Genomic DNA, 14,376 nt, shown 5'->3' with positions numbered 1-14,376 from the left:
CGTGTGGATACTATAGTCACTTGTGGTGAGAATCTCCACTCTAAAATTGCTACCCTCATTCCACAACATCCATATGCCTCCCGAGAAACCAATTGGATCAACTCTCCAAGAGTGGGAGTACAGAATGTTGTCAATAACTGTTTACGCCCGCTCCTCAGCAATGCGAGGGCTCAACTATGATTAGGATTTGGGGTCGATGCCTACAATACATCTCGTGTGCGTGGTTCTGAAAACCTACACTTCTAGCTCCCTGATAATTCCATGCTATCATCTTCATGGAGGAAGAGTTGGGGTTAAGGTAATCATTGGGGACCCCCGGAGTCCTCGTTGTCGTTGTCTTGATCCTATACATTGGCTCTAGCTCTCCTAGCCATGCCCAATGCATAACAGACACGATGTATGCTAGGCTTGTGTTGGAGAACATTATTGTTGAATATTAGCTCTGATACCATGTTAAATGGAGAATATTATCAAACACAATGTGTTATATCATGTTGTGTATGCTAGAGTGGATGCGGAAGAGAAAGCATAGAATAGGAACATCAAGAACACGAGGGTTACGTGGTTCAGCCTTGACGGCCTACATCCACGGAGGAATCCCTTAAGGGCTACATCTTTATTGTGTAGGAATGTAGTACAATAACCTCAGTTACAATGAACCCTAACATGAGTATATATAGGCGACTAAACCCTAGACTACTAGTACAAGTAGGACTGGGCTTGGGCCTATTACATTGGGCTAATATATGTCTAATATATATCTCTAACACNCCACCGTCACCTTGTAAAACATTCTCAAGAACAACTTCACCATGGACCTCACTCTCCATAGAGGACAAACAACATTTAATTCTCATTTCTTGCAAATCCTTCAATAATTTGTCAAAACATTTATCAACATATTCATACATCATCTCTCTCTCTGCTGCAAGTGTGTTAATTTGAAGACATTTGTGACTCAAGTGAGAAAGACGCTTTCCCACTGACTCTTGAGCACTACCTTTAACATCAATGCCACGATAGTCCTTAATAGAACCAACATTTGCATCTTGTGTCCATCTTTTCAATACATAATGGGCTAGAATTCTCTTAAAATTTTTCTTGTCAAGAACTTTCAAAGCATGGGAACATAGAATTCCCACAAAGCTAAACTTCATGCAACTGCATTGGACTGTCGTTGTTGAGGCTTCATATTTGACTAAGTGCTCCTGAGTTTTGTTTCGATATTTCACTCTGTATTCTGTGATAGAATCAGATTTACTAGTCTTGTAAATAGTACAATCCACAATCTTCACATATTCATCTTGAAACATTTTGAATATTTCTGGAGTATACAACTTTGCAGCATGTCTCAACATCTCAAAATCAAATAGTAAAACTGGTGTTGTTTGTCTCATTTTGAACTCTGCTTGTAGTTCTTTGCTTCGCTTATCAAACAATACTCTAGAGTAATGTCCAAAAAATTGCAAAAGACCATGTTTTGGCTTCAAGTATTTCTTCAACACACCATTTATTGACTCACTATGTTGAGTGCTTTTCATATCAGCAGTGAACATATGTCGACCATATGCCATACACCATTTCTCTTTCACATCAAACATTTCACGCAACCATAGATTATCAGTTAGATCATATGTCTCAAGCATGTAATTCCAAGCAACTATCCATTCATTTTCATCTTCAAAATCATACACACAATTACTAAAATCATTTCGAAATTGGCTTGATGAATTAAATATATGATGTAGGCGCTTAGCAGCATTCTGATAAATATGCCACACACATAAACGGTGATTTGATTCAGGAAACACATCTTCTATTGCATTGGCCATTGCAGCAGATTGATCTGTAAATATAGTTTTTGGTTGTTTCCCCGACATTGCACTTAAAAAAGTTTCAAACAACCACTTGAAAGACATTATAGTTTCATCATAAAATAAAGCTGCACCAAAGACAATTGATTGTTTATGATGATTAACCCCAATAAATGGAGCAAAAGGTCGACCATATGAATTTGTTCGATAAGTGGTGTCAAAACATATAACATCCCAAAGTGTCCATAATCAACTATAGATCTAGAATCAACCCAAAAATATTCAAAATTTGATTATCATCATCAAGTTGTATAGAATAAAAATAAGATGGATCTTCTAATTGCATTTTTCTAAAGTGATCCATCACAGCACGACCATCTCCTCTTTTTAAAGCCTCTCTCCTCTTGGAATTTACATGATTTTTATAGTCAACATTCAAAACCCAAGATTTTCATAACCACCAACTTGCATGCTCAACAAATCTATGGTATGTTTGATTGATACCCCGATTTTCTGCATCATCCGCAAAAGCTTGTTGGGCATGTGTAATTTTCCTATTTGATCTTAACATGTGTTCATTGGAGAAGGAGCAAGCTCATGATTATGTTGTTCGTGAAAAGAAACAACTTCTAACATACCATCCTTTTGAAGTTGACAAGTCATTTGTGCTAAACAACCAATTCGTGAAATTGGGTGATGAAAAGATACCTGTTCACGACGTTTGTCAATAGCTCGTTCACCTTCTTTTGAACAACAAAAAGATCTCCTCTTAAATGTCCAGCACTTCCTCGCTTAACATACTATTTCCTTACACTGAAGCCCATTCTATAAGCATATTGTTTGTAAAACTCATATGCACTATCATCACAATCAAATTTCATTCCAATCATTGGTGTCTTAATTTCCTTATTGTGTTTACTCGAGGTGTTTGGACTGCCATCAATAGGTTTTACTTGAGCTTCTTCCTAAATCCAAAAACCAATAAAAAAATAATAGTGTTAAGAATATTCAATTTTTTTAATAAACCCAGCCAAAAAACCATAGTTGCTTATAGTCTTACAAACAGTCACAATCAACAACAACAACAATATTTAGTACTCAAAATACCTAAACATCCTATTCAACAGAAATTATACTAAAAAACTCCCAAAAAATAAGTAGTATATAAATCCTTGCCACCAACAATAAATACCCATTCAAAACCAACAAAACCATAAGCTCTTAAGCTATAGAACTTAGCTATGTCCATAATCATAAGGACAAATATTCAAACTTCAAATATAATGCAATTTGAGAAACCAATTTGAAGAAATAATTATATTTAAAAAAACAATTTTTTTTTTTTTTAAAGAAAATCAAACCTGAACAAATTGAGAAACATTGCATTTGTCACTGTCAGGGAGAATGTCGAGACACGATGGAGCGGAAGGAGCAGTGGGCCTTGGCGGCGAATTTATGGGAGCGGCATTAGTTGAGTGAGAAACTGAATGGGGCGAAATCAGCAAAGGGGGAAGCGGGTGAAGAGAAGGAATGGAGATATGGTCCGGTGAGATCAGCAACTGCTGCATGTGGCCGCTATCCATTCTGCCTCACAAGCTCTTGCCGGTCAGAACCTCAGGTTGATACGTGGGTTTGAGGAGCAAGGAAAGAGGGGCTGTCCAGTTGGTCCGGTGAGATCGGCAACTGCTACACGTGGCCTCCATAGATTCCGCCTCACAAGAGCTTGTCAGTCTGAGTTTGCTGAGAAAACCAAGACAAAGGTGGAGGAGATGAGAGAGATTCATGAGGCTGTGTATTAGTGTATGTCTGGTGAGGGATGGGAATGGCAAAGAGAGAAGGTTGTTAACGGATTGAGAGAGGGTATGGGGCGGAATTGGCAGAGGGACGGCGAGAGCAGTGGGTGGCCGGATTCTCTTGTTGGTTTGGGAGGAGGAATAAGAGAGAAAGAGAGAGGAGAGAGGCAGGTTTAAAGAAAATTTGGCTAACACTGTTAGGGTTAACAGGTCTTCAGTTAAAATGTTGCATATGACCCCAAGCTTAAGTGTCAATTGCATTAAGTGACAGCTATTCTAGTTCGGAGGATTTCCTCCAAACTAGTTTGGAGGAAATCTGTGTCCTTTTTATTTCTTTTGGTGGGTTGTGGCATAGGGCTGCCATAGGCCATGTGGGTTTTCAATGAATTGTACTCCGCAAATTGACATCTCACCCAACGCCTTACTATGCAAACCCAACAAAAGAAACCAAATTATTTCTTGTAAGAGCATTAATATTGGGAAATGCTAATGCCCAATGTAAGAGATATTTAGCATTTCAAACCTTAAAATATATTGCATCAAAAAATGTTATTGTTAAGTATTGTAAATTTTTTTGTAATAGTGCTACAGTGCAATTCTAAATATAGAATTACATTGTAGCATAATTCTAAAAAAAAAAAAACTAATATTTTATTATGATGGTGATTGGAGAAAATATTATTTTATTGTGTAGATATATTATTTTAATGAGTAGAATAGGAAAATAAAAGATTGGGATGCTAGAAGTATTGTATAATGAGATGGTATAATTGATAAAGTAACTTTTTGAAATGATAAAATAGAATAGAGTAGTATTTCCTGATACTAATGCTCTAAGTTATAACGCATGCTTATGCTAGCTGTTTTCTTACTTCTAATAAAACATATCACACACATACCGACATGCACACACTCGTACACAAAAAAAAAATTCATGCATGTGGACCATGGTCATTTTCCCCAATTCAAATAAGAGACTTCCACAGAATTTTCCGCTAATTAAAATTAGGTGAAGCATAAATGGCAGTGAGCAGAAATGGATGGGATTGATTCAGTACCTTAACCAACGTGTGGATAGTATAGTCACTTGTGGTGAGAATCTCCACTCTAAAATTGCTACCCTCATTCCACAACATCCATATGCCTCCCGAGAAACCAATTGGATCAACTCTCCAAGAGTGGGAGTACAGAATGTTGTCAATAACTGTTTACGCCCGCTCCTCAGCAATGCGAGGGCTCAACTATGATTAGGATTTGGGGTCGATGCCTACAATACATCTCGTGTGCGTGGTTCTAAAAACCTACACTTCTAGCTCCCTGATAATTCCATGCTATCATCTTCATGGAGGAAGAGTTGGGGTTAAGGTAATCATTGGGGACCCCGGAGTCCTCGTTGTCGTTGTCTTGATCCTATACATTGGCTCTAGCTCTCCTAGCCATGCCCAATGCATAACAGACACGATGTATGCTAGGCTTGTGTTGGAGAACATTATGATATACAACTTTGGTTCAAGTGCACCACACATACTGTGAAGCAAACGAGTGCACTGATGCTCTCGCGAAACGAGAGAACCACTAACAACAAGTTTTGACTATATATCAAACCTGCCCTAGTTTTGTATATTGGGGTTATGTAAGGGCTATGATTGGTCTAAGGAGTAATAGACTCTGTGCCTGAAGGAAGGATATAGTTGTTGATGTATGAACTTTGTTTACAATTAAATAAGACCTCTGTTTCTACCAAGAAATAAATAAATAAGAGACTACCAAATGAACACACACATCAATTTTTTTTAATTTTTTAAAGATTTGGCCAAATTTAAACCTGTGACATCCACTTCATAACGATGCTCTTATCATCAAATTAAGATACCAATTGGATTTTGTGTAGATAGGAGTTGAACCCTAAATCTCTTAAACCTGTTGTATTCATTTCATTATAATTATTTTCATCATCGAACTAAGATACCAATTGGTTTTTTGTATAGACAAGGTTTGATACCCAAATATTCTATTAAACTTATGACGTTTACTCCATGACGGTTGCTTTTATCATTGGGTTAAGAAGTCAATTAATTTTTGGTATAAGCAAGATTTAAACTACAATAACTGTGTAAATATACATAGTTACTGTAGTATTTTTGGATATATATATATATATATATATAGTGTTATAGACCCATTGTTGTAGGTAGTTTTTGAGCAAAAATGTGTAAAATTCACTATTTTTTTTATTTTCCATAGACTAGTGTGATTGCTCTAGAACTACCCAGATCAATGGGTCTATAACACTGTACATATCCAAAAATGCTAAAGTAACGGTGCATATTTACACCATTTAGATTATGTATTATATACTCCATTTTATTTAAATAATAATTTTATTTTATCATTATTATTATTATTTTCATTTCGTCTCTTTCTCCTTAAAAATCTCAAAAAGAATACTATATGGCTTTCTCACCTCTCTCTCAAAAGAAAACTCTCTCGCCTATCACCTCTTCACCGTCGCTGCTGGCCCACTGCTACTTCTTCCTCTTCATTGGGATCTAGATTTTCGATGGATTTGATGAGTTTGCATTGCATTTTGCTTTGATGACTCAAGAGAAGATAGAGAGGAAAGAGAGTCTGGGAAAAAGAGCGAAACTAAGAGCATTCCCATCAGGTTTGTTATATGTGTTAAATGCTATAATATTTGGCATTTGACACATGAAATCCCAAAATATGAGTTTCATCAGGTGTTTTATATGTGCCATTTTTTTGCAACATGCTACAATACGCTCTCAAATTTGAGAGTGTACTGTACACCTTTACTATAATTTATATTATTTTTTTATTCTCGCTGGGCCCACTGCCTCTGTCTCCTCATCGCCTCTTTCTTCCCTGTCTCCTCATTCCTTCACCGAATTGGATCTGCTCTCTCTCTCACTTCATTTCTTTGCTCTCTCTCTCTCTCTACTCCACGTCACTGCTTCCCTCTCCGACGAAACCCAGGAGCATCAAGCCACGCCACGCCACACGAACCCGATATACACTCTCAGATACGAACCCGACATACACTCTCAAATCGCCGTCCACCAACACAGCCACACGCCGACCCACACTCTCAGATCGCCATCCACCAACACAGCCACACAAACCCGACCCACCACATCCACAACAACCCATGGCCCGATCACCACGCCACGCCGCCGAGCTTGTCGTGCCATCCATCACGTCATCGGAACCTCCTACCATCAGATTTCTCTCAATCGGCTTGCAGTGGTGGGTTTTGCTTTTGGGTTTGTTTGATTTGGGATGTGGGTTTGTTTGATTTGGTTGTGTTTTTTGCCGTGCCGATCTCTCTCGTTGTGGGTTTTTTTTTTTTTTTTTTTTTTTTTTTTGTGGTTTTTTTTTTTTTTTTTTTTTTTTTTTTTTTTTGTGCTGCAATTTGGGCTGATTTGATAGTGAGTGATTAATTGTAGAGGTTGTGGGTTGATTGTGGTGGTTATTTTTTGGGTTGTTGTGGATTTTTTTTTTTAATAAGGTGGTGTTGGTGGATGTGGATTTGTGCCGGTGGTGGCTGTCGGTGTTGTTGCGGCAGCGTTGTTGGTGGCCGTTGTTGCAGTGGTGGTTGTGCTGTTGCTGTGTTGATGATGATGATGGGAACTGGGGAGGAGTTTAATATATTATTTAATATGTTGTAAATATTATTTTAATGTATAGAAGTGAAAAATAGAACATCTGATAAATGAGATGTTGTAAAATGACGTGGTAAAATAGTAAAGTAGGTTTTTGATGTGTTAAAATGGCATTTTTTATAGAAGACCTGATGAGAATGCTCTAATGGAAGAAGTGAAAGAGAAAAAAAAATACTAAGTTACAGTATTCATGTATATTTACGTAGTTATTGTAGCAAAAATGTAATTATACAATGTTATAAATTCACTTATGCGAGTAGTTTTCTGGCAAAAATATACAATGTTAGAAATTTTGGCAATGTTTTTTTTTCTTTTTCTTTTTTCAATTGTGTCAATGGGGTTGCTGAAATTGTGGGTAATTGTCCATCGATTTCGGTAATGCCATTGCCACAATTGAAAAAAAAAAAAAAATTCCCCAATTGTGGCAATGCCATTGCCGAAAATTGTGGGGAAAATTTTCCCCACAATTTCGGCAATGGTATAGTCGAAATTGGGGCAAAATTTATTTTCCCCAATTTCGGCAATACCATTGCCACAATTGGGATTTTTTTTTTTTTTTTTTACTAATTGTGGCAATGGCGTTGCCGAATTTCGGCAATAGAAAAAAATAAGTTTTTCGTGGGGAAAAATTTTACAATTTTGGCAATGTTATTGCCACAATTGAAAAAAAAAAAAAATTTCCCCCAATTGCAATACCGTTTGGAAAATTTTTTTTTTTTTTTTTTCAATTGTGGCAATGGCACCATTTGGAAAAAATAAGTTATTCTATGGGGAAATATTTTTCAATTTTGGCAATGTTTATTTATTTATTTTTTTTCAATTGTGGCAATGGCATTGCCAAAATTGTGGGTAATTGTCCAATGATTTTGGCAACGCCATTGCCACAATTAAAAAAAAAAAAAAAAATTCCCCAATTTTCCCCACAATTTCGGCAATGGCATTGCCACAATTGGGATTTTTTTTTTTTTTTTTTTTTACTAATTGTGGCAATCGCGTTGCCGAATTTCGGCAATAGGAAAAAATAAGTTTTTCTGTGGGGAAAAATTTTACAATTTTGGCAATGTCAAAAAAAAAAAAAATTCCCTCAATTGCAATACCGTTTGAAAAAAAAAAATTTTTTTTATTTTTTTTTCAATTGTGGCAATGGCATTGCCGAAATTGTGGGTAATTGTTCATACAGTTTTCGGCAATTCCATCGCCACAATTTGAAAAAAAAAAAAAAATTTGCCCCAATTGTGGCAATGCCATTGCCGAAATTGTGGGGAAAATTTTCCCCACAATTTCGGCAATGGTATAGCCGAAATTGGGGCAAAATTTATTTTCCCCAATTTCGGCAATACCATTGCCACAATTGGGTTTTTTTTTTTTTTTTTACTAATTGTGGCAATGGTGTTGCCGAATTTCGGCAATAGGAAAAAATAAGTTTTTCTGTGAGGAAAAATTTTACAATTTTGGCAATGTCATTGCCACAATTGAAAAAAAAAAAAAATTCCCCAATTGTAATACCATTTGGAAAAAAAAAAATTTTTTTTTTTTTTCAATTATGGCAATGGCATTGCCGACATACAGTAGGTAATTTTTCCCAGGTGGAAATATTCCATTGCCAAAACTGGGAAAAAAATTTTCCCCAATTTCGGCAATACCATTGCCACAATTAGGATTTTTTTTTTTACTAATTGTGGCAATGACGTTGCCGAATTTCGGCAAGGAAAAAATAAGTTTCTCTGTGGGGAAAAATTTCACAATTTTGACAATATCATTGCCCCAATTAAAAAAAAAAATTCCTAATACCGTTTGGAAATTTTTTTTTTTTTTTTTCAATTGTGGCAATTGAGACGATTTCGGCAATGCGATTGCCACAATTGGAAAAAAAAAAAAATTGCCCCAATTGTGGCAATGCAATTGCCGAAATTGTGGGAAATTTTTCCCACAATTTCGGCAATGGTATTTCGAAATTGGTTGGCTTTTTTTTTTTTTCTTCGGTAATACCATTGCCGAAATTACTTTTTTTTTTCCTCGGGCACCCCTTATTCCACTTCTCACACTCACACTTGCGGGCAGCGGGGGAAAAATGGGCAGATGAATTTCGGCAACACCGTTGCCGAAATTCAACCTCTCTCCTCATTTTGCCAAATAACTTCAAACAGTACCTATAATGCAAAAATGTTTCAATTTTGGCAATATTTAGCCAAAAGACTCCCGGTCCGAGTGTTCTAAATACCCTAAATTTGTTAAGGTTGGCCCTGTGTTATCTTCCACAACAAAATCCTTCAAGCAAAGCAACGCTGTGTGCCTTGGAGGGTTGAAAGGGATAGTGTGATAGCAATATAGCATCCAAGGCCGTCCGTGATACCGTTTCTAGTGGTGCTGTGGTTTTCTGTCAGCAAGTTGGTTTTTATCAAATAATTTTAGAATGCCACGTAACTTTGCTGTGCGTGTTTGGTTATTCTTCTTTGTCCAACTTCAAATATGACAAACACATGACAGCTCATATTTAACAATGTTAGTAAAAAATTTCGATTAAAAAAATTCACATCCAGGGCCGGCTCAATTTCTTTAGGGCCTAAGCAAAAATTTTAAGTAGGCTTTTTTATATTAAATAATATATATATCTAACACAATTTATAATTAAAAATAATAATTTAATTAAAAATCAAATTTATAGTATAGAACAATAGAATTTGTTTTTGTAATTTTTCTAAAATTTTAGTCATTTTAAAATTTAAACTTGCACAAAGATATCACTACAATATAAATAAGTTGATATAATACATATCAAATTATTAATTAGTATAATAATTTATAATAATAGATAAAATGTGAAATCAGATAAATAAATAAATAAATAAAAAGTGAGAAACCGTGGTCTTATAAGCTGTAAACTGTGGGCTGCACTGCACAGTTACGCACTGTGCAGCCTGAGCTGCGCCTGTGCAGTCCAAACTGTACTTTCATCATCCTGTGGCTCAGTTTTTTTTTAAGAAACCATCCGTGGCTAAGTTTTAAAGCAAAAAAATGTTTCCCATCAAACGTGTCCTGATGGGACTCCCATCAAACAATGGTGCAGTAAAATAAACTAAAAAATATATATAATTTAAGTTAAATAAACAGAAGACTTTGACTTTTCAATTTCGGAATTGGAAAGACAAAGAGCCTCTCTGAAGATTACCTCTGGTAAACTCAAGACTGGTTCGCTTCCCCTTTTTAATTTTGAATTTGCTGTGAATCGAAGGAAATCAATAAAGAAAAATTTCACTGACCAACTGAGTTTATGGAAAAATATCAAGAATCAAGATGGAGGTAAAGAAAAAAAGGTAAGAATATAGATTTTTTTTGAGCATCAGGTAAGAATATACATGGAGAGGCAAAGAGATGAGAGATTTTTCCTTTGTTTTTAAAATTTATAATCTCTATTTTAGTATGTTTCAAGACAATTATGTTGTATTATTAATGAATTTATCTGATATTAATTTTGATTTTAGTATATTTTAAGAAAGAGTTAATAAATTTGTCTCCCAAATTTAATTTTGTTAACTGAAGTTTGATCATTTTTGTTTTTTTCTTTTTTAATTTTCTGCATTTTAGGATACAATTAGGCTTTTTAATGCATTTTATTGACCAATAAAAGTGCTTAATTTTTTTTATAATTAAAATATATAGATAAATATATTATATATATAATTTTTTTTTACAAGTGGAGCCTTCTTTTATTTGGATGCCTTAAGCGATTGTATCAATTGCATCACCTGTTAAGCGGTCCTGTTCACATCCAATAGGGTTTTAAAGAATTTTGTATAGAAATTTTTATTTTCATTCTTAACAAGCCGACATTATTAACTGCGTTACCCCTTAAACGCTCATGCTTAGGTCTTTATAACCTCAGTGTAATGAATTTTAACCATAATTATCATAAACGTCAACAATTCAATTACCTTTTGAGTCATTATAAGTAACCACTAGCCACTCTCAAACTCACTCACTCACTCAATATATTCAGCAAAAAAAAAAAAAAAAACTCACTCACTCAAAGGTACATAGAAAAAGGTGAAGTAAAGAAAGTGAAATATGAGTGATCAAAAGAGCTCAAATACGAGCAATGGAGCCACCCAACCTGCCTCCAATGGGGTTTGTATAGAAATTTTTATTTTCATTCTTAATTAAACCGACATTATTAACTGCGTCACCCCTTACGCACTCATGCTCAAGTCTTTATGACCTCAGTGTCATGAATTTTTATCACAAAAATTAATAATGGAATCGCCTTTTGAGTCATTATAAGTAACCACTAACTGCTCTCTGAAAAATATGAATAACCACTAACCGCTCTCAAACTCACTCACTCAATCAAAGGCACTTAGAAAAGAAGTGAAGTAAGAAAAGAGAGTGAAATATGAGTGATCAAAAGAACTCAAATACGAGCAATGGGGCTGCCCGACCCGCCTCCCTTTCTTTTACAAACCATCCGAAACCACGAGGCCAGACCAAGAACAAGATGCTCACTGACATGTTCAAACGCTCTTCATCGGCTCCCTCCTCCTCCGGTAAAAAATAAAAAACTCACTCACTCACTCAATATATTCAGCAAAAAAAAAAAAAAAACTCACTCACTCAAAGGTACATAGAAAAAGGTGAAGTAAAGAAAGTGAAATATGAGTGATCAAAAGAGCTCAAATACGAGCAATGGAGCCACCCAACCTGCCTCCAATGGGGTTTGTATAGAAATTTTTATTTTCATTCTTAATTAAACCGACATTATTAACTGCGTCACCCCTTACGCACTCATGCTCAAGTCTTTATGACCTCAGTGTCATGAATTTTTATCACAAAAATTAATAATGGAATCGCCTTTTGAGTCATTATAAGTAACCACTAACTGCTCTCTGAAAAATATGAATAACCACTAACCGCTCTCAAACTCACTCACTCAATCAAAGGCACTTAGAAAAGAAGTGAAGTAAGAAAAGAGAGTGAAATATGAGTGATCAAAAGAACTCAAATACGAGCAATGGGGCTGCCCGACCCGCCTCCCTTTCTTTTACAAACCATCCGAAACCACGAGGCCAGACCAAGAACAAGATGCTCACTGACATGTTCAAACGCTCTTCATCGGCTCCCTCCTCCTCCGGTAAAAAATAATTATCTTTTTTTTTTTTTTTTTGGGAGAGAGAGAGATATCATCTGTAAATGAGATATGTTACGCAATAAGGGGTGTCCAGACCCGACCGTGACCTGCCGGACCGACCAACCCGCCCGACTCCACCCGAGTTCAGCCCGAACCGACGCTCCCGTCGGCCAGTTTCGGGTTTCCGCTCCCAAGGCCCGACACCGGCGTGTCGATGGCGGGTTTTCTTCTCCAAAACCCGAGCCACCCGACCCGACGAAGGTTATATACAAATCCGGCAAAGTCACGCTCAAATCCGAGGAGATTCAGCGAGTTCTCAACCATATGTGGTGAGATTTAGCCGGCCATTCGCAGCAGATTTCAGCGATTTTGGTGCAGATTTCGGCGATTTTGATGCAGATCTGGTGAGTTTTTACATTCTCCGGCGATGATTTGCAGATTCCGGCGATATTTTGCAGCTCCGGCGCTATATATATATATGAGCCAATGAATAGTTGGATAGGTTCTCTTAATTAGTGGAAATCATTCAAAGTGTAGCTGCCAAACTTTGGGTTGAAAGGACTAAATCAAATGTCCTGTTGGACCTATATCCATCACTCGTTATTTGGAAAATTATCGATGAAGAGCAACTTAAGTGGAAGATCTGATTCTACATAGGCCCTCCTCCTTAATGATGTGTTGTTATTTGTTGTACTCGTGTTTCTATTGATACATAAATATAAGGAACGCCCTTTTCTACTCCCAACCAGAAAAAAAGTTTTCTTTTTCCTTTTAATTTTTTATGAACGAATGGATATAAATTTTTGAGCTCAAAAGAGGTAGGGAATATAGTTATCTATTGCTAATTTTTGTTCTATACTCGTATTTAGTCTTAAACTTTCCATGTTTAGTGGTAGTGGTACTTGCCTTGCTTAAAAAAAAAAAAAAAAACAGAACTTATGTGGTATAATAATTAGCAACCCAAAATCATCCCAGGACAGATCACATGAAACTTACAAAATGATAGAACGGGGACAAGGTCATGACCCCCAGTGTCCTACAAATCCAAGTTCTTTCTATTTGCATTACGTTTTAATTAAATATTTTTGAGACTCCCACAATGGCCCATGACTGTCTTTTTCTATTTTTTTTGGACAAGAACCACACCTTTCGTTTTCTAACTTAACCGCTATGTAACAGACATCCTTTTTCAGGTCCACCAGGCACCAAGTATACTGTTATTTTCAGAAATTCTTATTCCCCTCATCCAAATTTTGCTAAATTCACTATGGTTGTGTTTGGATGGCAACATTTGAATTTGAAATCCATTGATTTAAAATGCCCCGATTTGAAATCTTTTGATTTTAAAATTTCTTGTTTGGGTCTTTTTAAACAAAGAAGGCGAAAAGCACATTTTAGTCCCTACATTTTAACATGATTTCCGTTTTGGTCCCTAAGTTTTATTTTTACCGCTTTTAGTCCCTATCCTGAAAAACGGTTCCATTTTTGTCCCTCCCGTTACATCGTAAACGGTTTTTGCTGACGTAGCAAACGGAATTGATACAAAATGATAAAATAATAGCTACAGTAAATATTGATGAGCACTGTTAGTTATTCCCGCCTTAGTAGTCACGTGTCCCTCACGTGACCATCACTAACCTCCCTAACCCAAATAAAACCCAAAATGACGCTATTCACACCTGAACACACATGACGGCAAGACCCATGAGTTGTGTGCAATCCCTAATCTCTTACTTTACCCGTTGCTCATCACAAACCATAGATTTGCACAAAAAACCCACAAATCAGCAAGCTGAAAAAATCTCAAATCGGCAAGCATAATCACAGAGCTTCAGAGTGTTTTGCTGAGCTGCGAAGGTATTATTTCTCTCCAACTCTTCTCTCTCGTTATTGTCTCTCTCTCTTGTTATGAATGCCATCTGAATCTCAGCTGTTGGGTTTGAGAATTGGGTATTTGAATGTTGTGT

General features: G+C 36.2%; 1 protein-coding gene across 1 annotated transcript; it reads right to left on the bottom strand.

Moving 5' to 3' along the window:
• Window positions 1-344: 344 nt before the first annotated feature.
• LOC136067220 (protein FAR1-RELATED SEQUENCE 5-like) lies at window positions 345-1,880 on the bottom strand. The gene is made up of 2 exons (XM_065772764.1): window positions 782-1,880; window positions 345-442 (listed from the first exon to the last, which is right to left on the bottom strand). Exons 1-2 carry the CDS (start codon window positions 1,878-1,880, stop codon window positions 345-347), a joined length of 1,197 nt encoding a protein of 398 aa, XP_065628836.1.
• Between the last annotated feature and the right edge of the window lie 12,496 nt (window positions 1,881-14,376).

This window comes from Quercus suber, unplaced genomic scaffold, assembly GCF_002906115.3.
Source record: "Quercus suber isolate HL8 unplaced genomic scaffold, Cork oak 2.0 scaffold_63, whole genome shotgun sequence".
Taxonomy (NCBI): domain Eukaryota; kingdom Viridiplantae; phylum Streptophyta; class Magnoliopsida; order Fagales; family Fagaceae; genus Quercus; species Quercus suber.
This window is presented reverse-complemented; position numbering and strand designations above follow the sequence as displayed.

Excerpts from the sequence above, each read along its gene's own strand:
- LOC136067220 (XM_065772764.1), bottom strand. The coding sequence starts at position 1,880 with ATGTCGGGGAAACAACCAAAAACTATATTTACAGATCAATCTGCTGCA.